The 26,841-nt window shown below is 43.6% G+C and overlaps 1 protein-coding gene across 1 annotated transcript in view; it reads left to right on the top strand.

Annotated features, from left to right (window-relative positions):
* PTGFRN (prostaglandin F2 receptor inhibitor) overlaps window positions 1-18,016 on the top strand; it is an 80,321-nt gene extending 62,305 nt beyond the window's left edge. The window contains exons 7-9 of the mRNA XM_003806281.6: window positions 1,849-1,956; window positions 12,317-12,622; window positions 14,444-18,016. Of these exons, the coding sequence (XP_003806329.4) occupies window positions 1,849-1,956; window positions 12,317-12,622; window positions 14,444-14,610 (581 nt within the window). The 3' untranslated portion in view covers window positions 14,611-18,016. The remainder of the gene's footprint in view (window positions 1-1,848; window positions 1,957-12,316; window positions 12,623-14,443) is intronic.
* Window positions 18,017-26,841: the final 8,825 nt, after the last annotated feature.

Genomic DNA, 26,841 nt, shown 5'->3' on the forward strand with positions numbered 1-26,841 from the left:
CTAGGGTTCAATATTCTATAACCATCCTTTACCTTTCTCCCAGGAAAACACAAAATATTTATATACTTGGTTAGGAAAGCAATCTGATGAATTCATCTTATTAGTCATCATGTCGAAATGAAAATATAGCCCTTTCATCATGTTACTCCCTCTGTCATGGCCATTTCTTCTGCAAGTTTAAAAAAGATACTTTAGCATACTTGTTTCTTTCTGGCAATCTGAACAAGAAGTAGTAATACCTATATTCTTAACTTCTAATGAGTTTTACAGTCAGCACCTAGGGCCTTCAATCGTTGCTTCCCAGGAAACCCAAGGGGAGTCCCATAGCATTGATGTTCTGTGAATTTCTTTTAGGTTTGCCTGTTCCTAGATTTTAGGAGTTGGGATAAAGTAAACATTGAACTCTTAGGATTAGCTAAGCTGAAAGCTATGGAATGTTCTCACCTAAGAGGAATTCATAAGTGAGTTAAAAATAATAATTCTGCCTGCAGCGTTCTCAGGGAGGCATGTAAGACAAACCCAGTTTGGGTAGGGTTTTTTTGTTTTGTTTTTTAACCAGACTTTATTTTAATTTTATTTATTTATTTATTTATTTATTGAGACAGTGGCACGATCTTGACTCACTGTAGCCCCAACTTCCCAGGCTCAAGCAATCCTCCTCCTACCTCAGTCACCTGAGTAGCTGGGACTACAGGTGTGCACCACCGTGCTCAGCTAATTTTTGTAGAGATAGGATTTTGCCATGTTCCCCAGGTTAGTCTTGAACACCTGGGCTCAAGTGACCTACCTGCCTCGGCCTCCCAAAGAGCTGGGATTACAGGCATGAGTTACTGCATCCAGCCCAGACTTTATTTTTTAGAGCAGTTTTAGGTTCCCAGCTTTTGAGCAAAAAGTACTGAAAGTTTCCATATACTCCCAACTCTCCCACAACACATAGCCTCCCCAACCTGAGTAGTCTCTTAAAGGCATATCCACCTGTAATCTCAGCACTTTGGGAGGCGGGCAGATCACTTGAGGTCAGGGGTTCGAGACCAGGCTGGCCAACATGGTGAAACCCTGTCTCTACTAAAAATACAAAAATTTGCGGGGCGTAGTGGCACGTGCCTGTAATCCCAGCTACCCAGGAGGCTGAAGCAGGAGAATCACTTGAATCCAGGAAGTGGAGGTTGCAGTGAGCCGAGATCACACTACTGCACTCCAGCCTGGGTGACAGAGCAAGACTCAATCTCAAAAAAAAAAAAAAAAAAAAAAAAAAAGGAAAAAGGCATATCCAGGCTGCCTCCATTTTCCCTGGCATGCTGAAGCTGTGCCTTGAGTGCTACCACCACACCTCATAGAAATATCATTGTTGGCATGTCTGTCTTCTTACCAGATTTCAGCCTCTTGGTAACAGGGCCCCTTTCCCCAGCACCCAGCACAGTGCAGTGAGACCACTCACTCCACTGGGACCAAAAGCATTCTTGCTTCAGTCCCTGTTCCTCTGATCCCTAAGCCACCCTGGCCTAGAAGTGAACCATGTTGAACTAGAACCAGCCCAGGCTGTTCCAGGGTGGAGGGTAGCTTTCGAATGAGGTCACTGTGGCCACCAGAAAGAAAAGCCAGAGCAAAAGTAATTCTTTCAGAAGAGTTCTATTTTGGTTGTAATCTTAAGATGAAGCTCACTTTGATGTGCCTAATGCCCATTTCTCTCTGAATAGAAGAGAGGCAACCTTGGAACACCTATTTTGTGACTTTCTAGACCAGTTCCCAGGGAAGAGAACCACATTTTGATGCCCCTTAGAGTGCAAAGAATGGAATTTGACAAAAGCATGAAAGAGAATAATGAGGCTGGCATTACTTTTTTTCCAGGTCCTATATTTAATGCTTCTGTGCATTCAGACACACCATCAGTCATTCGGGGAGATCTGATCAAATTGTTCTGTATCATCACTGTCGAGGGAGCAGCACTGGATCCAGGTACCTCACTACATCCTCACCCCTTCACCATGTTGCTTTCTGTAAATGTTTCTCATATCATCCGCACTGTGTTACACAGATGTGGGTTAGGGATAGGATTATCTATTTATCCCCTAACTGTCTGGCCCAGTACTTTGTACTCATTAAGTGTTTAATAAATACATGTTGAGTGGATGCATCTATCTGCTAGATGGTTTGGAAATACATCCAGACATTTGAATCTGAGCTGTCAAGACAGTCAGTGGGGTCACTTCCAGGCCTATTTCAGGCTGATTTGAAACCCACTGGCAGAGTCTAGCTCCTTCTCTTGTGTCTTTCATTCATTTATTCATTCAGATATTTATTGAGTTCCTTTGGTATACAAGTGCTGCTCTAGATACTGGGAATAGACGAGTGAACAAAATGCCCAAAGTCAGGGGGCAGTTCCAAGATGGCCGAATAGGAACAGCTCCAGTCTACAGCTCCCAGCGTGAGCGATGCAGAAGACGGGTGATTTCTGCATTTCCAACTGAGGTATCGGATTCATCTCACTGGGGCTTGTTGGGCAGTGGGTGCAGGACAGTGGGTGTAGCCCACCGAGCGTGAGCCGAAGCAGGGCGAGGCATCGCCTCACCCGGGAAGCGCAAGGGGTTAGGGAATTCCCTTTCCTAGCCAAGGGAAGCTGTGACAGACAGCACCTGGAAAATTGGGTCACTCCCACCCTAATACTGCGCTTTTCCTATGGTCTTAGCAAACGGCACACCAGGAGATTATATCTTGCACCTGGCTTGGAGGGTCCCATGCCCACAGAGCCTTGCTCATTGCTAGCACGGCAGTCTGAGATCGAACTGCAAGGCGGCAGCGAGTCTAGGGGAGGGGCACCCGCCATTGCTGAGGCTTAAGTAGGTAAACAAAGCGGCAGGGAAGCTCGAACTGGGTGGAGCCCACTGCAGCTCAAGGAGGCCTGCCTGCCTCTGTAGACTCCAACTCTGGGGGCAGGGCATAGCCAAACAAAAGGCAGCAGAAACCTCTGCAGACTTAAACGTCCCTGTCTGACAGCTTTGAAGAGAATAGTGCTTCTCCCAGCACGCAGCTTGAGATCTGAGAACGGACAGACTGCCTCCCCAAGTGGGTCCCTGACCCCCGAGTAGCCTAACTGGGAGGAACCCCCCAGTAGGGGCAGACTGACACCTCACATGGCCGGGTACCCCTCTGAGACGAAGCTTCCAGAGGAACGATCAGCAGAAACATTTTCTGTTCAGCAATATTTGCTGTTCTACAACCTCCACTGCTGATACCCAGGCAAACAGGGTCTGGAGTGGACCTCCAGCAAACTCCAACAGACCTGCAGCTGAGGGTCCTGACTGTTAGAAGGAAAACTAACAAACAGAAAGGACATCCACACCAAAACCCCATCTCTGCGTCACCACCATCAAAGACCAAAGGTAGATACAACCACAAAGATGGGGAAAAAACAGAGCAGAAAAGCTGAAAATTCTAAAAATCAGAGCACCTCTCCCCCTCCAAAGGAACGCAGCTCTTCTCCAGCAACGGAACAAAGCTGGACCGAGAATGACTTTGACAAGTTGAGAGAAGAAGGCTTCAGATGATCAAACTTCTCTGAGCTAAAGGAGGAAGTTCGAACCCATCGCAAAGAAGCTAAAAACTTTGAAAAAAGATTAGACGAATGGCTAAATAGAATAAGCAGTGTAGAGAAGTCCTTAAATGACCTTATGGAGCTGAAAACCATGGCATGAGAACTACGTGACAAATGCATAGGCTTTAGTATCTGATTCGGTCAACTGGAAGAAAGGGTATCAGTGATTGAAGATCAAATGAATGAAATGAAGCGAGAAGAGAAGTTTAGAGAAAAAAGAGTAAAAAGAAACAAACAAAGCCTCCAAGAAATATGGGACTATGTGAAAAGACCAAATCTGTGTCTGATTGGTGTACCTGAAAGTGATGGGGAGAATGGAACCAAGTTGGAAAACACTCTGCAGGATATTATCCAGTAGAACTTCCCCAACCTAGCAAGGCAGGCCAACATTCAAATTCAGGAAATACAGAGAACGCCACAAAGATACTCCTCGAGAAGAGGAACTCCAAGACACAAAATTGTCAGATTCACCAAAGTTGAAATGAAGGAAAAAACGTTAAGCGCAGCCAGAGAGAAAGGTTGGGTTACCCACAAAGGGAAGTCCATCAGATTAACAGCAGATCTCTTGGCAGAAACCCTACAAGCCAGAAGAGAGTCGGGGCCAATATTTAACATTCTTAAAGAAAAGAATTTTCAACCCAGAATTTCATATCCAGCCAAACTAAGCTTCAGAAGTGAAGAAGAAATAAAATCCTTTACAGACAAGCAAATGCTGAGAGATTTTGTCACCACCAGGCCTGCCCTACAAGAGCTCCTGAAGGAAGCACTAAACGTGGAAAGGAACAGCCGGTACCAGCCACTGCAAAAACATGCCAAATTGTAAAGACCATTGATGCTAGGAAGAAACTGCATCAACTAACGAGCAAAATAACCAGCTAACATCATAATGACAGGATCAAATTCACACATAACAATATTAACCTTAAATGTAAATGGGCTAAATGCTCCAATTAAAAGACACAGACTGGCAAATTGGATAAAGACTCAAGACCCATCAGTGTGCTATATTCAGGAGACCCATCTCGCGTGCAGAGACACACATAGGCTCAAAATAAAGGGATAGAGGAAATTCTACCAAGCAAATGGAAACAAAAAAAGGCAGGAGTAGCAATCCTAGTCTCTGATAAAACAGACTTTAAACCAACAAGGATCAAAAGAGACAAAGAAGGCCATTACATAATGGTAAAGGGATCAATTCAACAAGAAGAACTAACTACCCTAAATATATATGCACCCAATACAGGAGCACCCAGATTCATAAAACAAGTCCTTAGAGACCTACAAACAGACTTAGACTCCACACAATAATAATGGGAGACTTAAACACCCCACTGTCAGCATTAGACAAATCCATGAGACAGAAAGTTAACAAGGATGTCCAGGAATTGAACTCAGCTCTGCACCAAGTGGACCTAATAGACATCTACAGAACTCTCCACCCCAAATCAACAGAATATACATTCTTCTCAGCACCACATCGCACTTACTCCAAAATTTACTTCCAAAATAGTTGGAAGTAAAGCACTCCTCAGCAAATGTAAAAGAACAGAAATTATAACAATCTCTCAGACCACACTGCAATCAAACTAGAACTCAGGTTAAGAAACTCACTCAAAATCGCTCAACTACATGGAAACTGAACAACCTGCTCCTGAATGGCTACTGGGTACATAACGAAATGAAGACAGAAATAAAGATGTTCTTTGAAACCAACGAGAACAAAGACACAACATACCAGAATCTCTGGGACACATTCAAAGCAGTGTGTAGAGGGAAATTTATAGCACTAAATGCCCACAAGAGAAAGCAGGAAAGATCTAAAATTGACACCCTAACATCACAATTAAAAGAACTAGAGAAGCAAGAGCAAACACATTCAAAAGCTAACAGAAGGCAAGAAATAACTAAGATCAGAGCAGAGCTGAAGGAGATAGAGACACAAAAAACCCTTCAAAAAAATCAATGAATCCAGAAGCTGGTTTTTTGAAAAGATCAACAAAATAGATAGACCGCTAGCAAGACTAATAAAGAAGAAAAGAGAGAAGAATCAAATAGACGCAATAAGAAATGATAAAGGGGATATCACCACCGATCCCACAGAAATACAAACTACCATCAGAGAATACTATAAATACCTCTATGCAAATAAACTAGAAAATCTAGAAGAAATGGATAAATTCCTGGACACATACACCCTCCCAAGACTAAACCAGGAAGAAGTGGAATCCCTGAATAGACCAATAACAGGCTCTGAAGTTGAGGCAATAATTAATAGCATACCAACCAAAAAAAGTCCAGGACCAGACGGATTCACAGCCGAATTCTACCAAGGTACAAGGAGGAGCTGGTACCATTCCTTCTGAAACTATTCCAATCAATAGAAAAAGTGGGAATCCTCCCTAACTCATTTTATGAGGCCAGCATCATCCTGATACCAAAGCCTGGCAGAGACACAACAAAAAAAGAGAATTTTAGACCAATATCCCTGATGAACATCGATGCAAAAATCCTCAATAAAATACTGGCAAACCGAATCCAGCAGCACATCAAAAAGCTTATATACCATGATCAAGTGGGCTTCATCCCTGGGATGCAAGGCTGGTTCAACATATGCAAATCAATAAATGTAATCCAGCATATAAACAGAACCAAAGACAAAAACCACATGATTATCTCAATAGATGCAGAAAAGGCCTTTGACAAAATTCAACAGTCCTTCATGCTAAAAACTCTCAATAAATTAGGTATTGATGGGACGTATCTCAAAATAATAAGAGCTATTTATGACAAACCCACAGCCAATATCATACTGAATGGGCAAAAACTGGAAGCATTCCCTTTGAAAACTGGCACAAGACAGGGATACCCTCTCTCACCACTCCTATTCAACATAGTGTTGGAAGTTCTGGCCAGGGCAATCAGGCAGGAGAAAGAAATAAAGGGTATTCAATTAGGAAAAGAGGAAGTCAAATTGTCCCTGTTTGCAGATGACATGATTGTATATTTAGAAAACCCCATCGTCTCAGCCCAAAATCTTAAGCTGATAAGCAACTTCAGCAAAGTCTCAGGATACAAAATCAATGTGCAAAAATCACAAGCATTCTTACACACCAATAACAGACAAACAGAGAGCCAAATCATGAGTGAACTCCCATTCACAGTTGCTTCAAAGAGAATAAAATACCTAGGAATCCAACTTACAAGGGATGTGAAGGACCTCTTCAAGGAGAACTGCAAACCACTGCTCAGCAAAATAAAACAGGACAGAAACAAATGGAAGAACATTCCATCCTCATGGATAGGAAGAATCAATATCATGAAAATGGCCATACTGCCCAAGGTAATTTATAGATTCAGTGCCATCCCCATCAAGCTACCAATGACTTTCTTCACAGAATTAGAAAAAACTACTTTAAAGTTCATATGGAACCAAAAAAGAGCCCACATTGCCAAGTCAATCCTAAGCCAAAAGAACAAAGCTGGAGGTATCACGCTGCCTGACTTCAAACTATACTACAAGGCTGCAGTAACCAAAACAGCATGGTGCTGGTACCAAAACAGAGATATAGACCAATGGAAAAGAACAGAGCCCTCAAAAATAACACCACACATCTACAACTATCTGATCTTTGACAAACCTGAGGAAAACAAGACATGGGGAAAGGATTCACTATTTAATAAATGGTGCTGGGAAAACTGGCTAGCCATATGTAGAAAGCTGAAACTGGATCCCTTCCTTACATCTTATACAAAAATTAATTCAAGATGGATTAAAGACTTAAATGTTAGGCCTAAAACCATAAAAACCCTAGAAGAAAACCTAGGCAATACCATTCAGGACATAGGCATGGGCTAGGACTTCATGTTTAAAACACCAAAAGCAATGGCAACAAAAGCCACAATTGACAAATGGGATCTAATTAAACTAAAGAGCTTCTGCACAGCAAAAGAAACTACCATTGGAGTGAACAGGCAACCTACAGAATGGGAGAAAATTTTTGCAGTCTACTCATCTGACAAAGGGCTAATATCCAGACTCTACAAAGAACTCAAACAAATTTACAAGAAAAAAACAAACAACCCCATCAAAAAGTGGGCAAAGGATATGAACAGACACTTCTCAAAAGAAGACATTTATGCAGCCAACAGACACATGAAAAAATGCTCATCATCACTGGCCATCAGAGAAATGCAAATCAAAACCACAATGCGACACCATCTCACACCAGTTAGAATGGCGATCATTAAAAAGTCAGGGAACAACAGGTGCTGGAGAGGATGTGGAGAAACAGGAACACTTTTACACTGTTGGTGGGACTGTAAACTAGTTCAACCATTGTAGAAGACAGTGTGGTGATTCCTCAAGGATCTAGAACTAGAAATACCATTTGACCCAGCCATCCCATTACTGAGTCAAAGGATTATAAATCATGCTGCTATAAAGACACATGCACATGTATGTTTATTGCAGCACTATTCACAATAGCAAAGACTTGGAACCAACCCAAATGTCCATCAGTGATAGACTGGATTAAGAAAATGTGGCACATATACACCATGGAATACTATGCAGCCATAAAAAAGGATGAGTTCGTGTCCTTTGTAGGGACATGGATGAAGCTGGAAACCATCATTCTCAGCAAACTATCACAAGGACAAAAAACCAGTACCTCATGTTCTCACTCAGGTGGGAATTGAACAATGAGAACACTTGGACACAGGAAGGGGAACATCACACACCGGGGCCTGTCGTGGGGTCGGGTTAGAGGGGAGGGATAGCATTAGGAGATATACCTAATGTAAATGACGAGTTAATGGGTGCAGCATACCAACATGGCACATGTATACATATGTAACAAACCTGCACGTTGTGCACATGTACCCTAGAACTTAAAGTATAATAATGATAAAAAAAAATGTCCAAAGTCTGTCCTCATGGAGCTTGGCAACCTAGATGAGGACATGGGCAAGAAATAAAGCACTCTATAATATCACAGCAATTAATGCTATGAAGACATGCAGAGCAAAGGAGTAGCTGGTGACCAGAGGGTGCTATTGTAGTTAGAATTCTTAGGAAATCATTATAAATTTTTTCTTTGCATTTACATATTAGCGTTGCCAACAGGATGCCTAAGAGTTGTGGGACCCATCAGTCTTACTCCTTTTTTGCTTAGCCTCATTTAGTGACCAGTTGATGTCCCTCTCTCACTCTTTGACCCTTAAGACTTGAAAGAACATTAAATGCACTCAGGGGATCTCTGCTATTGAGCAAGACTGTACCCATCTCTGCCTTTTCCTAAAGAACTCATGAAGACCCTAATTCCCTATGGGCTTCCCTTGTCTCCTGCATGCTTTGACCTCGACACTCTGTAGTACCCCACCCCATCACAAGCAGAGCCATGGCTGCCGGCAGAAATCTGCTGCTTGAAAAGGCCGAATTGTACAGAGGTCACAAGTTTCTATGTGGAGACTGCTGGAAGTGTGTCCCTGGGAAAGAAACTAAAAGCAGCTTTCCATTCTGTATGAAGGGGCAAGCTCTAAGCAAAGGGCGGTGGCCTGCAGTGAATCCAGTGAGCCCCTGAGCAGGGGACTGGGTAACACTAGCATCTGGAAGCAGAGGCCTGGATGCTGCCACCATCCAGGCGGACATCTGTCTCCTGCAGGACTCCCAGTTGAATGTTCAGGTCAGCAAATATTTTCTGTAAAGGACCTGGGTAGGAAATATTTTGGCCCTGTGGGCCAGATGGCCTTTGTGGCAACTATTCAGCACTGCCATTGTAGTGTGAAAGAAGCCGTAGATAATAATGTAAGCAAATGGGCATAGCTGTGTTCAGTGAAACTTTATTTACAAAAGCAGGTGGTAGGCTGGACTTGGCCTGCAGGCTGTAGTTTACTGACCCCTGGACTAGTTGATTGAACCAAAATTGGCTCCAGTAGGGAAGCTGAACATGGCTGATCTTTAGAGGTAGGAAACAGAAGGAGAGTTTATGGGAGATGTTAGAAAAGGAAAAGAAACAATCCCACCCACATCCATGGAGTTGGTTAGCTCCATTCACAGGGGAAGAGGAATGAGAAGCCACTCCTGTACCTGAGATGGGGAAGACTGAGGACAGAAAGCAGGATTCCGAAGAGAAAGTGATGGTAAAAGTAGAAGAGACTACCGGGGAAAAGGGAGGAAAATCCTTTTCAAAAGTTGGGAAAATGCGATACCATGTTTGCCCTTAAAGTTCATTTATGATACACACAAAAATAAATCCTTTAAATGCTCTTTCTCAGTAAATTAATAGGTCACCAGTTGTGCCTTTAATATAAAAGCCTTTTCCTCCAGTGTAATTAATTGCAAAAGCCATAGGTAGCTGTTATCTTTCAGATCACAATTTTCCAGAATTTTGCACTCTTGGACTGTGTGGTTGGAAGATACTGAATTATTAAACACAAGTTGTAATTTAGTTTTTCCTCACACATGCTGTGGGCTGTGAGGGAATGCTCTTTTGTGAAGGACATGTTGCATAAGTGATTTGTGGGCCAAGGTCCTCTGTGCTAAGCAGGGGTGGGGACAGCAGACTTTGGCCCTTCTGAGGCAGTATCTTAGGTCAGGTTCTCCGCAAGCAAAGACAGACAAGCATGCGAGTGATGGATTGAGGGAGTGTTCTCAGGAGAACACTGAGGGAGGGAGGGACTTGAGATAGAGCTGGAGAAGAAGGCAAGTCGAGGTGTGAATTCAGAGCAAGTCCACCTCCCCACGGGGAGTTCTGGAGCATGAGTGTACTGCAGAGTAGGCCCACCGGGGGGAAGGGGACTGGGCTTTTCTGTCCCTTCACTAGTCAGTCATTGTCCACAGGCTGAGTGGCAAAGGAGCGAGAGCAGTTCATAACCTCCAGGTGGCGGCTTCCATCAGCCTAAGCCCGGCCTCTGGAGAGGGGGAGGGTACAGGTGTGTGAGTTTTAACAGCCAGTACCTGCAGTGGCCAGAGGCTAAGCCCACCAGCTGGGGTGGACTGGCCACCAGCTGCATTTGCTGCAGCTGGTAATGCCCTTCCCCTTAGCAGGTCTGTGTGTAGGAGCATGTGTGTTGAGCTGTGGAGATAATGTTGTTCATGGTGACCAGCTTTTATTGAGCACTTACTGTGTTCCAGGTGCTGTCCTAAGCATTTTAATAAACGTGGTAAATTTAACCCTGGGTGCTGTCATTTTCATTTTGCAGATGAGGAAACTAAGTCTCAGTGAACTTGGGGAACTCACCCAGGTCACACGGTTCATTAGTGCTTGTGCTGGGATGCTAGCCCAGGCAGCCTGGCCCTGGAGCCTGGCTCCCACACCATAAGGCACAGCGCGGATCAGGGCTTAGAGTCTGGGAACCCGGTTTGGCTTTTTGCCTTCAGCAACCACCCAGCACCTGCAGGTGACAGCAGCACTGAGTTAAGAGTTTTCACTGAAGATGAGAGTGATGCGGGTGTCCACTCTGCCCTTGGCACTGTGAGAGCATGAGGCTGTTTATGGCACTCCCTCTGCCCCCAGGGAGCTAGTTTCCTTGGAGAGACACTGGGAACAAAAAAAAAAAAAAAATTATGCTCAAGTGCCACAGTGGGTCAATGGGAGAAAAAGAGAAGATATTACATGTTTAGAGTGAGCTAAGGAAGAATTATCATTTGGATAATTTCATAGAAATTCTTGCTTTTAGTTCTGCTTACTTTTTTAATATGTAAGCATCTGAAAATAATTTATTTGCCTTATGTGCTTTTTGAGGCTATTAGTGTATTTTTACTAAATGAATAAATGTTATCTCTTGTTCGGCAAAAAATTGTGTTATTTGACATTTATATAAAACGCTTTCTCAAGTGGATTTAAGACAACAGTGTCATGGCTGTTGTCTTTTGTTGCTGGATGAATCTCAGAGCCGACACAGCTGATAATAGTTGGTACCAGTCAAGGGAAGAGGTCAAGGGCTTATGATGTGTGCTCTGTTTTCACATTCCATGAGAATTACCACTTGTGCCAAAGTCTTCTTTCTCTTATGCCCATATTAATTTATTTGAGGCTGTTAGAACCTTAATTTTGCAGAGTACTTTACGATTCAGCATTACTCTCTGGGACTGTTAAACTGTGTTCCATTTTCTCAGCTTGACATTTTTTTTCCTCTTGTTTTGAACTTAAGCACTTCTGCAAGGAAAGAAAAACCATATAGTGCACAATAAAATCTAAACTGTTTACAACTCTAAATTTGGTGCAATTCATTTTATGTACATTTTGTTCCATATGACTTTAGTGTCCTTCCAGTCTTGGGTTCTTCTGCCTGAACTGTCAAAGGAGCTGGCTTTCTTTGGGAGACAGAGCCTGCAGTGTCCTGGCATACCAGCTTTCGGATCAGTGTTCTCTGTGGGAGACAGTTTTTGGCCCTGACTCTTCTTCCTGTGGCCCCTTAGTCTGGGTGGCAGCAGTGCAGTGGTTAAGAGGCTGGGCTCTGGAGCTGTACTCCCTGGGTTAAGCTGCACACTCTGCTACCTGCTGATTACATGACCTTGAGCAGGTATATAGTCTGGCAATAATGGCAGAATAAAAGTATGATAGTGCCTTCATCATAGGGCTGTTGTGAGGATCCAGTGAGACCGAAGGCATGTAGTGTTGTGCTTGCCGTACGTAGTAAGGGCCGCATACATGGATGTGGCCATACATATGACTTCTACCCATTGCACTGACCCCAGGGTTTTGGCTTGGTAATCCGTAGATGACATGGCCTTTGATGTGTCCTGGTTTGCGGTGCACTCTTTTGGCCTGGACAAGGCTCCTGTGCTCCTGTCTTCCCTGGATCGGAAGGGCATCGTGACCACCTCCCGGAGGGACTGGAAGAGCGACCTCAGCCTGGAGCGCGTGAGTGTGCTGGAATTCTTGCTGCAAGTGCATGGCTCCGAGGACCAGGACTTTGGCAACTACTACTGTTCCGTGACTCCATGGGTGAAGTCACCAACAGGTTCCTGGCAGAAGGAGGCAGAGATCCACTCCAAGCCCGTTTTTATAACTGTGAAGATGGATGGTAAGAATGTCACCCAAATTTCTCAGTGTTTGGGAATGTCTTCTTCTTGTGCCAGGCTGTAGCTGACAGAACCCAGGTGGCCACAGTTTGAGGAATGTGCCATAGCACATCCTGCTTTCTTTCTAGACCTGGCCTGAGCCTGCACCCAGAAGGGCACCAGCAGCCCTTGCAGTTTCCCCAGCTTTGCTATTATGTGCTAGTGTCACCATTGATAAATAATTTTCAAGACTTACTAGAAAAATTTTCAAGGCTTTGCCTCTTCCATAAATTTATAGAAACTCGCTTTACGGTGTCCGAGGGTTGGCATGGATTCTGCTAGGCACAGGCAGAGAGCAGCCTTGAGAGAGAGGGCTCAGGTCAATAGGGGAGGCTATAGCTTAGGGACCTGCTACTCTCACTACCACTGGTTTTGCTTCTTAAGAGAGACTCATGGCTGGGCACAGTGGCTCACGCCTGTAACCCCAGCACTTTGGGAGGCTGAGGCGGGCGGATCATGAGGTCAGGAGTTCGAGACCTGCCTGGCCAACATAGTGAAACCCCGTCTCTACTAAAAATACAAAAAAGAAAAAAAAAATTAGCCAGGCGTGGTGGCGGGTGCCTGTAATCCCAGCTACTCGGAGGCTGAAGCAGGAGAATTGCTTGAACCCAGGAGGTGGAGGTTGCAGTGAGCCGAGATCGCACCATTGCACTCCAGCCCAGGCGACAGTGGGATACTCCATCTCAAAAAAAAAAAAAAAAAAAAGAGACTCCTTCTGGAGTCAGTGGCACAGAGTGGGTACTTCACGGAGCCCCAAGATGGGAGGATGAGCTCCCAGCCTCGTTGGCCCACGATGAACACCAGGGTCAACCTAACTAGACAGTCAGAGCTTTGTTCCTTGAGCATCCCAGAGTGGGGACAGTTGTTCCTTGGTTTACAAAAAGCATGTCTCCTTTGTGGAAAATTTCAGAAAGTACATGTTAGTCGAAATAACTCCATAAAGAGAATTAAAGTCCAGGGGCCTCCGAGGATGAGTAGAAGCCTTTTGAGTGTTTCCCTAGTGATAAGTCAGATGGAAATTGGAGCCCTAGCTCTTCCACAGACTACTTGGCCTTTCTGATCCATTTTCTCTCGTAAAATGGGATAATAGTCTTCTATGGGGCTATTTCGAAAATTAAACCTTAGCAAACGTAAGGCACCTAGCCCAGTGGCAGCGTCCACCCAAGGAGCATGGGTACTTATGGGGAAAGGAAGGTGGGATTTCAAGGGTGGAGTCTAAATGGTGTTTGTGCATTTCTGACACTTAAATCATCTGTACCATATTTTGCATCTTAGGAATTCCTTGCTTGAAGTAACTCCGTATAAAAACCCAGATTTAACAAACAGGGGAGTGATTATTCACTTTGCTAGATAATTTAGTATAGTGTTACTTAAAATAGCTCCCTTAGTACACTTCAGTTATTTGATGCATAGGATTGATTTATGCATGGTTTTTTTAAGGATGCATCTGCTGCTGAACGTGCGGTGCCCTTATACTGACTTTTAAAAATCAATATTTTGCCAAAACCCTAAAAAGCAAGTTGACATTCAAAGGCATCGAGTGAAATCTTCTTTGTGGTTTTTATTCTCCCCGCAGAGCTGGGTAGGAAGACATTGGCTCATTTTTGTGACAGATAAGGCTGAGCTTCTCCTGTCTCCAGTGGTGTGCTAGGTGCTAGATGCAGGAGGAATGAGACCTTATCTCTCGGGAGATCCTGCTCCAGTGGGGAAGGGAGGCGAGGGTGCCCCCAAAGCGGCCTCCCTCGCAGCACTGACCGGCTTCCCCTTTGATCTCTCCCTCCCAGTGCTGAACGCCTTCAAGTATCCCTTGCTGATCGGCGTTGGTCTGTCCACGGTCATCGGGCTCCTGTCCTGTCTCATCGGGTACTGCAGCTCCCACTGGTGTTGTAAGAAGGAGGTTCAGGAGACACGGCGCGAGCGCCGCAGGCTCATGTCGATGGAGATGGACTAGGCTGGCCCGGGAGGGGAGTGACAGAGGGACGTTCTAGGAGCAATTGGGGCAAGAAGAGGACAGTGATATTTTAAAACAAAGTGTGTTACACTAAAAACCAGTCCTCTCTAATCTCAGGTGGGACTTGGCGCTCTCTCTTTTCTGCATGTCAAGTTCTGAGCGCGGACATGTTTACCAGCACACGGCTCTTCTTCCCACGGCACTTTCTGATGTAACAATCGAGTGTGTGTTTTCCCAACTGCAGCTTTTTAATGGTTAACCTTCATCTAATTTTTTTTCTCCCACTGGTTTATAGATCTTCTGACTTGTGTGTGTTTATAGCTTTTGTTTCGCGGGGTTGTGGTGAGGAAGGGGTGATGGCATGCGGAGTTCTTTATCTTCAGTGAGAATGTGCCTGCCCGCCTGAGAGCCAGCTTCCGCGTTGGAGGCACGTGTTCAGAGAGCTGCTGAGCGCCACCCTCTACCCGGCTGACAGACAACACAGACCTGTGCCGAAGGCTAATTTGTGGCTTTTACGACCCTACCCCACCCCCTGTTTTCAGGGGTTTAGACTACATTTGAAATCCAAACTTGGAGTATATAACTTCTTATTGAGCCCAAATGCTTTTTTTTTTTTTTTTTTTTTTTTTTTTTTTTTTTTTTTTTGCTTCTCTGCCCCTTTTCCATTTCTTTTGTATTTGTTTTCTGTGAGAGCACTGAAATGGCGGCCCTGGAATCTAGAATTTGGCTCTCCACTGAGCACCTTATCTTGCCACCTTAGCCTTAAGAATGAATATGAAGAAAAATACACAGCCACCTCTGTCCAGGGCAGTAAGAAGGGCTGCAAGGAAGGGGAGGATGGGGACAAGGAAAGGATCAGATACCTGCTCCAGTAGTTGTGAGGCCACTGTGCCTCAGGGGACTCCAGGAAGAGCAGAAGAGGGATCCCACGAAGTTATTTTTATGCAGCTGGGGCCAGGAGGGTCAGAGTGGTGCCAGGTGCAAGTTAGGCTAAAGAAGCCACCACTATTCCTCTCTCTTGCCCATTGTTGGGAGCAAAGGCATTGGTCACCAAGAGTCTTGCAGGGGGACCCACAGATATGCCATGTCCTTCACATGCTGCTTGGGCTCCTTAACCTGAAGGCAAATTGCTACTTGCAAGACTGACTGACTTCAAGGAATCAGAAATTACCTAGAAGCACCATGTTTTTTCTATGACCTTTTCAGTCCTTCAGGTCATTTTAAGGTCCACTGCAGGGGGTTAGTGAGAAAGGGTATACTTTGTGGTATGTTTTGCTTTCCTAATAGGGACATGAAGGAAACCCAGCAATTTGCTGTTATGTGAATGGCCTGTAGAGCAGAGTCAAGAGCGGTGTGCTTTGCCCGACTGCTCCCATCAGGAATAGGAGAGTAGACAGAAAGAGATCTTCCACATCCCAGGCTTCTGCTGCTGCTTTAAAAGCTCTGTTCTCGGAGCCTCCCGCTCCCTGAAGTGTCTCACCCCCTGCACAGCACTGGCCTTTCGGAAGCATCCCAGTAGGGTTTTCTGAGGCTCGCTGGTGACTCATGCCCTAATTGCAATCCTGTGCTTTTATCTTGACTTTGAAGGATCTAACACTGCTCTCTCTTCCAAAGGGGAAAAAAAGATTCATTTGTTTTGAGCAATAAACTAATACAAAATGATGGCCATTCATGTGCAGCTCTTTGTCACCATGGGCCGGATGAGTTGTGCTCCTCCTGGCTCACCATTTCCCCCTGCTCCCCCACAGCCGGTTCTGCACTTATCACCGAGTCGCCCCTGGAAGCAGATTCCCATTGAGTTTTCCCCACCAAGGGGACCATGCACATGGTAGAAACATTAGATTCTGCATTGACAGTAGCCTTTCCTTGGCCCGGGCCTGTGGTGGGAAGACGGGCAACAGGTATACCCCACCAGGCCTGAGTGACTAGAGGAAGAGGACGAGGCCTTGTTGGCACTAGATTTGGGTATTTTCTGCATGTCATATCCTAACTGCTATTTCAGAAGAGGCAGCTTGTAGGTGATTGTACAAGTGAGAATTAAAGAGAGAACAAATATTTAAACAGGTGCTGTATTAGTAACAGCCAGTGCCCTTTCAGCCCTTGCATCTATTAAAAGGAGATTCAGGATTTTATTGGCACAGGCCCTTCTTAGTAGGAAGAAAGGGTGCTTAGCTTTGGACCTGACCGGGTGTGTGTAAAACCATGGACTGAGTCACAGCAGACACTCGATGGTGGTAAATGTGACGGGTGCTTACACACTGTACCTTTTCCTTTCATACTGATGCTGCAGTTCAGGGCTGGAGTTGTTAAGGCATTGACCTCCACCCACCTGCCCCATGTCCACTGGGCTGCCCAAGCTGCATGTCACCTGAGGGCTGGCAGGAAGGGGCGAGAAATCCCAGGGCATTGTACCAAGGACCTAGTTCCTTCTAGGGATATAAATTTCCAGGAATGTGTATTTTTAATGTGGTGAGATGCACTCTTTTGTTGTACCAAATAGGGCTCCCCACCCCACCCCTGCGACAAGTGCTCTTCTAGAAGAGGTTCCTACCAGCAGCACTGGTGTGAATGAAAGAGAGACCCAGCCGCGTCTCACACAGGTGGAATTGCACTTCTTAACAAAAAGGAACTTTATAAAAGTTTGGGATTTTTTTTCCTAATCATAAAAATAGCCCCAGAAAGAGCCTAAGCTATGTTCAGACAGAAGCCTCGAAATTCCTGTAAATTGTTTACTTTATGATGTTTACATACACGTTTCACTTTGAAAAAAATGCAAATCAACTTTTTAACAACTGTTCAGATTTTTCATGGGACAGTAGAACTCTGACTCACCAACTGGGCTAAATTTTAATTTAAAAATGTATTTATTTGAGTGTCTTTCCCCCCGTCACCCTCACCATCTGAGGGGCTCCCTGAGATCTTGGTAGAGGAGGCCCCTCCTGCCCAGACCTTCGTTTGTTTCCCCGGTGGCCCTTGCTTCTTGCTTTGCAGACTGCCTGCAGCCATGATTTTGTCACTGACATCTGTGAGCCAAAGACTGAGCCTTTTTGGCAGGAATAATAAGCAATACTACACAACTTGCTACTTTCAGAAAACTTTTTTTTAGCTTCACCGATGACAACAGAGGAAGAAGGGAACTGGGATTTGGGTAAGTTCTCCTCCACTGTTTGACCAAATTCTCAGTGATAAATATGTGTGCAGATCCCTAGAAGAAAAAACGTTGACTTTCTTTTTAAGTGTGGCACATAAGGATCTGCAGAATTTTCCGTAGACAAAGAAAGGATCTTGTGTATTTTTGTCCATATCCAATGTTATATGAACTAATTGTATTGTTTTATACTGTGACCACAAATATTATGCAATGCACCATTTGTTTTTTATTTCATTAAAGGAAGTTTAATTTAAATTGAAGTTGTGTGAGGAGCTTGATATTGGCCTCTGTTATCCTTTCATATCTTCAGCGTGAGGGATTGTGACTGGATTCCAGCAGCAACTTTAGCACCTTCTGATCTCTTTGAATCCTGTAAAAGCATTGCAGATTTTCACTGATGATAAGAGAAGAAATGGATTTGATGGGATCAATGTTGAAGTTCCCACCAGGTGGAAAGGTGAGGGCTAGGATCCTATTGTTTACGGAAGGCCTCCTGCTCTTTCAGGGAATTCCCATGACCTTACAGGACTCCTCTCAGGAAAGAGAGAAGTTAGATATTGTTCCTCTCTGCAGTTGAGGAAACACCAAAGTTCCGTGACCATATCGTGACTGGAACGGAGTGGTTTTTCTGACTCATGATGCAGTCTGGGGCCAAATCAGTCCAGAAGGTAGCAGCCCCTGTAATAGAAAAACAATCCTCTTCCCTAGGCCGCTGGCGTCAGCAGGCCTGGGCAGGAGTGAATACCGAGAACCCAACTCCCTGCGGGCCCCTGGAACAGCTGCTTGCCCTTGGCTGGCCTCCGCCATTCACTCTCCTCTTGGCCTCGTTTGCGTTCTCTGTCTTTTGTGTCCTTTCCAGGGACCAACTTCATGTTGTGGAGTTATTCAAGCGCTGGGTCCGTGTCCCAGTCACTAACATTACCCAATGACTGGCACTCTTCCAGGCATGTAGAAGGCACTTGCACTTTGTAAATGCACAGTTAATGCTCTGCTCTAGGAAATGAGCCACCATTACATGCTTCTTAGCGAACCGGGAGGGTTCCACTCATGTCACAACGGTGACACAGTCAGAGCTGGTCATTGGCAATCCTCCACCTATTTCTGAACCCATTCCTGCCTAAAATTTAAGTTATAAATTTATATTAATAACATTAAGTTAAACTAAATTAAAAACAAAACAGGAACTTACTTGCATACTTACTGTGTGCCCAGGCATTGTGCTAAGCACAGTTGCTGCTGAGTTGTCTGTAGGCCTTGGCACATAGTATCTGCTTGCCTAGAAACTTATTTCTATCCAGCCTGCCTTCCTCCTAACTTGTACTTCTCTTTCAGGACCCAGGGGTCGTCTTCTCCTTCTCTAGGCAAAATGAAGGTCCCTTGACAGATGATCTGATAGTCTGAAAATGATGGGAGGATAGGAACCATTCATTGCTGTGGCTTCAGTACCAAATTGTGAATTGGACTCTTACAATGTGCCATGCACTAAGACAAGTACCTCATAGATGTGATTGCAATCTTAAGTGACCCAAAGGGATTTACAGCAGAAGCACTCTTGCCTGTTCTTCACAAAACTGGATCATTCAAAAAATACCACTCACTTCCTCTAACCCACAGACCAGTGTGTATGACACACTTTTAAAATGAAAGTTTTAGTATTATTTAGGTTTGGCAGGGCCAACAGATCAGGAGACAATTGCTGTAGAAAAGATGGTTTGTTATATTCATAGAACCCAAGAGGAGGGACATACCCCACCATGGGAGGCTGCGCAGGGAAGCACCAGGGTCAAGGCACAGGGGAAACATGGGCACGGGGCTTTATTGTGGTTTTTGCAGGAAGGAATAGGTGAGGCAGAGTAGGCAGGCTTAGGATTGGCTAGGTTGAATAATTTCAGCAAGCTCTAGGGCATAGGGGTTGTCCCTAGTTGTCTGGTACCTAATCCTGGGTGATTTGGGAAAGGGAGTAGTGGTCCTTAGTGCAAAAATTCAGTGGAGGAGGTTGTGCAGTGTAGGCTCTGGATTGGTTGGTTTGCATATGAAAGGCTTCTCTCAGGAGAGTCCTTAACTAGCTCTAGGAATTGGTTAGCCCTGGCAGGGGCAGTCTCTCCAGGATTAGCAAGACCCAGATGTTAAAGCATCAATAAACAGAAAATAAAAAGGGGTGATTAATGCATACACTCATTGCTTAGGGCTTGTAGACTACTGAGTCTTGTAGACACCTGGGTGGCTCAGCTCCACCCAGAGAGGTGATGCTCACCTGAGTCCACCCTGTTCTGTGCATTCTCCAACCTACTTGTGCCAACAGTACTGGTTACTATGATTATAATAAGTTTGTTGAATAGTATGTAAACCAATGAAATATGAATGCCAAAGGGGTGTTCAAAAGTGCTGTTGGTAAAACTGGATGTCCACATACAAAAGAATGAAGCTGGACCCTTACCTCACACCATCTACGGAAATTAACTCAAAATGAATTAAAGACCTAAACATAAGACTTAAACCTATAAACTCCTAGAAGAGAACATAGGAGGAAAGCTGTAATACTTTGGATTTGGCAATAATATGTTGGGTGTGACACCAAAAGCTCAAGCAACAAAATAAAAAAAAAAAATAGACAAATGGGACTACACAAACTTAATTTCTGCATGTCAAAGGAGAAGAACTAACAGAGTGAAAAGACAACCTTCAAAATGGAAGAAAATATTTAAAAATCATGTATCTGATAAGGGGCTAGTATCCAGAATATATAAGTAACTTAGTTGTACAATAAAAAGTAACCTGATTTTAAAATGGGCAAAGCATAAAAAGGAATGAAATAATGGCATTTGCAGCAACCTGGATGGAATTGGAGACCATTATTCTGAGTGAAGTGACTCAGGAATGGAAAACCAAACATCGTATGTTCTCACTCATAAGTGGGAGCTAAGCTACCAGGACACAAAGGCACAAGAAGGATACAATGGACTTTGGGGACTCTGGGGAAAGGGTAGGAGTGGGGTGAGGGATAAAAGACTGCACATTGGGTACAGTGTCCACTGCTAAGGTGATGGGTGCACCAAAATCTCAGAAATCACCACTAGAGAACTATTCATGTAACCAGACACCACCTGTTCCCCACAAACCTGTAAAAATTTAAAACAAAATGGGCAAAGGACTTGAATAAACAACTCTCCAAAGAAGATATACAAATGGAAAGCAAACATGAAAAGATGGTCAGCATCACTAATCATAGGCGAAGCACTGATGAAAACCGCAATGAAATACCAATTGACGTGCATTAGGGTAACCACTATCAAAAGAATAGGAAATAACAAGTGTTACTGAGAATGTGGAGAAATTAGAACTCTTGTACTCTGTTGGTGGAGTTGTAAGATGGTGCCGCTGCAAAGGAGAAGAACAGCATGGAGTTTCCTCAAAAAACTAAATAGAATTACCAAATGATCCAGCAGTTCCACTTCTGGGTATATATCCAAAAGAATTCAAAGCAGTATCTCAAAGAGGTATCTGCATACCCATATTCATCACAACAGTATTCTCAGTAGCCAAACGGTAGAGGTAACCAACCTTTTGTTGATGGCAACAGATGAATAAAGAAAATGTGGTATGTACTTACAATGGAATATCATGCAGCCTTTAACAAGGAAATCCTGTCATACATTACAGTGTGGATGAACCTTGAGGACATAAGTGAAATAAGCCAGTCACAAGGACAAATATGTATGATTCCACTCATATAAAGTATCACAGAAGGTAGAAAAGTAAGGTTGCCAAGAGCTGGGGGGGAGGGGAAATTAGTGTATACTGGGTATAGAGTTGCAAGATGAAAAAGTTATGGAGATCTATTGCCCAACAATGTGAATATACTTTCTAAACTGTACATTTAAAATGGTTAAGATGGTAAGTTTAATGTTATGCTTTTTACCACAATTTTAAAAAGTAAGAGGTATCGATAAAAACATGAATTCTCTGGAAAAAACTCATAAAAGCAAATTGCTTTTAAAAAAATGCTATCAATTTAGGTATGGGCAAAATAACTGTAAAAGATTGAGCGCGGTGGGGAGGATAACAGAAACATGGGAGGACTCTACACTCCATTGGCTTCACAAATGCTTAAGTTCTTACTCCATTTTTAAAAAATCAAACCTGAAATTTGTAGAGTAGACATTATAGGTTTGGTTTATGCAAGAAAGTGGCAAGAGACTCCAGGCAGCAGACCCATATTCAACAGGAAGGCTCGGGCCTGTGTCAAGAGATTGGTGAATGAATGTGCATGTATATGTTGAGGTAGAAATAAAATGTCTACGATCCATGGAAGTCTTTTTATGATTCCCACGTTTACCTGACATATTCTCTTAATTGATCAACTAACAGCCCAAATTGTGTCAGATAAGAAAGTTTCTACTGTTATTGTTACCATTTTTATAAATGAGGAAATTGAGACATAAAGAAGGCAAGTGATTTGCTCAAGATTTGAACCCAAATCTTTCTGACTCCACAGTCTATGCACGTTCTAAATCATTACACCAGTCTCAGTGCCTGAATATGCCAGGCATTTGTTAAGTATTTGTTGCATACATAGAAAGATGAGTAAGAACTAGCCCCTTCTTTTAGGAAATTCATGGTCTTACAAGATAGAGAAGTGTATAAATAATTCATTTTGTTACTATATAATAAGTAAACTTATAGAAATTCACTGACATAGCATAAACATTTCTTTGGATTTCTATCCAAAATGTTAAGAAAGTTTTTACATAGGAGATGCAAACCCCAATTTTAAAATTTTTACATGAATAGGCATTTACTAGGTAGTAATGGGACAAGATTCTAAGCAAAGGGGATAGCATTTGCAAAAGAAAGAACGGTAAGGTACATTCAGAGAAATACAAGTGATTCTGTATTCCTGAAGGTTGAAAGTTAAAGGATAGGGTGGTGAGAGTGTTCCCCAGGATCAGCTCACAGAGATCATGTCAAGAAGTTTGGACCTGATCCTCTAGAAATGTTTTGGAGCCACTGAAAGAAAAATTTGGAAAGTTAATGGCTGTGTTTGTATTTTAGATCACTCTGTCAGCCGAGTAGCAGGGAGAGACAAAGCTGGAAGACCAAAGGGGCTGCATTAGTCCAGATGAAAACTCAAGGCTCTCAATTGTGATGGCAACGGGTAGAATTAATTCATAAAAGATTTTAAGGAGAACTGATAGGATTTCATAAGTGGATGTGAAGCATGGAGGCCAGCCATGGGTCTGGGTTGATACTGGTGCATTCAACCATAATGGACAATACCAGTGAAAACAGAAAACAATGATTTCAGCTTTAGACTCGAGTTTGAGTTTCCTGAGGAACCTTCAAGTGGAGATACTCAACACCAGCTAGATGGTCTGGAGCTTAAGGGAGGACTTGGGGTTGGAGATCTATTTGAGATTGTCAATATGGAGATGGGGAATGAGATGCAGCGGGGTGAGAAAAGAAGGGCTGAAGACAGAACCTTGGAGAAGATAATAATTTCAAGTGGCCTGGAGAAGAGAAACCAGTGAGAAGCAGACTGAGAAAGAACTTCCAAAGGGGTAAGGGAAAATCCTGGAGAGAGTGGTGTCGGAGGAGGAAGGAAAGAATTGCAAGCAAGTTGGCCAATGGCCAGCCACACCTGATGCCACAGAAAGACCAGGTCAAGTGAGCAGTGTTCACTTTTGTGACCCAGGAAGTCTGTGTGGACCCATGCCCAGATTTCAGTGGGCCAAAGTGGCAGTGAGAATTAGGAAATCAAACAGAACGCAGAACACCAGGAAACTGTCAGAAGTTTGAAGATGGGAGGGAAAAGGAGGTGATTTGGAACTAGAGTAAAAATCGGCTATTTAGTAGGATAGGAGACACTTGAGCTTCTTTATGGACTGAGTAAGCAATGGATGGGTGTCTGGCCCCAAGGGGATAAGAGGGAACTAGGGTCTAGGTAAAGGGAGCTTCCTGTCTCCTCTCCTCCTTTCTGCCTCTCTTTAAGGCCTATTCTGATCCCCTCCCCTAAACTTTTTTTTAATCATAGCTTGTTGTCAACTGACCCTCCATAGGCAATTTAAGGAATAGCCCTTCCCAAGGAAGTATTCACTTAGAAAACAGGAGATGGCCTAGGATCCCATCTGTTTCTCTTTCTCCTCTTTTGCCAGGAAGCTAAACTCGCCCTATTTTGCACCCCATGCTTCTTTGCCTCCTCCATAGAAACCTAGTTCATGCTTTCCTCACAGGTAGGAAGAGTTGTCACCCACCTTGAAAACTTCTTCAGGATTGGTTAACTCATCAGCTCCTGGTGAAGCTGGGCCAGTGGGAAGGAAGAGCAAAGAGGTCAGGGAGTTGGGACCTGGACTTCATCCTCCATCACTGGGGCCAAGTCCCAGCTGGGCCTATGCAAGGCCTCAGTTTCTTCCTTTGTTATATGAGGGAGTTGACTGAGATCACTGTGGTCCCTTCTTGTAGTGTGACTGCTTGGTGTTATACACATGCAGAGGTGAAGCTCAACTTCAAGGCCTCCCTCACATGGGCAAGTCCAGGCCCTGTGGAACAGTAATCAATTTGACCTGAGTTCAAAGAGCTCAAGTGGGATAAGGGGTGAAATAATGATCAGCCTCCTGCTGACCCCTTAGGGTTTTTTCCCCCTCCTCCAGCCATTCACTATCGTACATTCTGCCTCCTGTAAATCATGAGTAGCTAGCTAGAAGGTTTGTTAGAAAGAGCTCTGAACCAAAAGTGAGAAGGCAGCCTTAGAATCCCGCCATTTTCTAGCCATGATATTGATAGACTCTGAGTCTGTTTTCTCATTTGTAGAATGGGATTAGTAATACCTACCACATAGTGATATGAGGTATTCTATAAGACTGTATATGTAAAGTGCCTTGCACAGAGCCTGATATGTAAAAGGTCCCTATTTAAATATTTCTTGGGCCTGAGTGCTTATGATCAGAGGACATAATACCTGCAATTTCTATGGTTCTGTGGAACTAATATTGGAGCATATCAACCTGAAAAGAAACTTTTTATTAATCTTCCAGGAACTAGAACAGAATTTTTCCTTTAGTACCTTCCTGGTTTCTTTGTCCAGTACTGTCTCCCCCCATCTGAATCAGGAACTACATTTTTACATTCCTTTCAAATGATACAATTGCAATGCAACAATTCCCAAGGTAAAAGAATAACTGTCTGTCTTGCTGGCTCTATTTTTTCTTTTCTTCTTCTTTTTTTTTTTTTCTTGACAACAGAGAGCTTCTTTTTTCCCCCCAGAAAAGAGGCAACATCACCCTGTCAATGTTAAATTCTGGCAGAAATGAAGCCACTGAAATGGAAAGAGAAAAAATATTTTGGCAACAGCCAGGAATGAGAAATTGCATAGCATTTACTGGGTTATATATATTCTGTGGATACAGGATACCCTCTATTATTGGCAATGATTGTCTCTGTGGTCAAGGCTTATTTCTAAAATAATTCTCTTTTCAGTGCACATGGCAGATTGATTGCATTGATGGCCTCAGTTTATTTGTGTTAATCTCTCCCTTTGCTCTATCACTTTGTAGTTCCCCTCCATAAAGAGGCAGAGTATATATTAACCCATCTCTTGCCTTTGGACTTTCATGTGGCTTGCTTTGGCCCATGGGATGGTAGTGGTCATGATGTAAGTAGAAGCTTTAAAAAATGCTGTTGTGTTTCCACTAGTTCTTTTGGACCCCTGACATTACCATGAAAATGTCCCAGTCCAGCCTGCCAGAGAGATGTGAGAGACATGTGGAAGAGAACTGAGTCATCCAAGCCAAGGCCATCCTAGACCATCCAGCTCCTGTCAGCAGGACACAGCCCCATTAACAGAGCCACCCAGCTGACCCATAGGCTTGTCAACAGAAATAAATGTTTGCTGTTGCAAGCCACCAAAGTTTTCTGATTGTTACACAGCAGTAACTACTCCATTCACCACATTTTCTTAAAGTGTTGGTGCCTGGGGGTGACCCCCAACTTCTGCAACTAAAATGGTGAATAAATTCCTGTAACTTGAGCCTCACTGATTTTATAGTTAGTAGCCTGGAGAGTTTGTTCGAAATCTCCATCCTAGGCAGACTGCCCTTTAATTGTTCCCAAAATACAATCTGCACATCCCTGACTCTGCCTCTGCCTCTGTACATTGTATTTGTCCACACTGAAATGTCCTTCTCCTTCCTGCCCATTTGCATCATACCAGATGTCCAAGGACCAACTTTAAAACCAGGCTTTTCTGAATGACCTACTGCGACTGTTCCCTGCCTTTTCAGCCTATTAATTCAGGTTATTTCTTGCCTGAGCTATAGATCGGATACCAGACCCATGTTTGCCGTATATGGCTGCTGTTTTTTTTTTTTTTTTTTTTTTTTATCTCAGCTGTTTATTAAACTAGATCCCAAGTTCCTGGAGGGCAGGGCCCTCTTACACCTCTTTTATCCCCCAAGCCTTGCATAGTATCTTGAAAAGGGAAGTACAGGACCTTTCACTTAAGACTTCAATATTTGTAGTTTGACCATCACTGGGGGGCTAATTGTTAGGTATCATTGCTAATGAATAAAACCAGAAGAATGGATGAGTGAATGGAGGGATGGATGGATGTATGGATGGATAGATAGATAGATAGATAGATAAAGTTAGATGCTTCCAGACCTGAATTTGTAGACTGTACCCCATTCTACTATAATTCTCACTAGGAAAATAAATTTTACTTTAAAATGCCACCTTTCCCCTGAAGATTTTACTGACCTCCCATTCATTCTCTCCAGATTAGACATGCCCTCTTCCTTCCCTGATATCCCTGTGTGACAGTCAAGTTCTTACCTGCTCACCTCCACCATGCCACATGGCACAAGCAGCAGCTCCTTCAGATCAAAGGCTGCAGCTTAATTATGTCCTTAATGGATGTCCAGCACATGGTAGGGTGCTTACTGCACAGGGAGTATTCCGTAACTATTTGATTATTTTATCTATCCCACCTCTGTCTTTATTTATTTATTTATTTATTTATTTATTTTGAGATGGAGTCTCGCCCTGTCGCCCAGGCTGGAGTGCAGTGGCGTTATCTTGGCTCACTG

This window comes from Pan paniscus, chromosome 1 (genome assembly GCF_029289425.2).
Source record: "Pan paniscus chromosome 1, NHGRI_mPanPan1-v2.0_pri, whole genome shotgun sequence".
In the NCBI taxonomy this organism is placed as follows: Eukaryota; Metazoa; Chordata; class Mammalia; order Primates; family Hominidae; genus Pan; species Pan paniscus.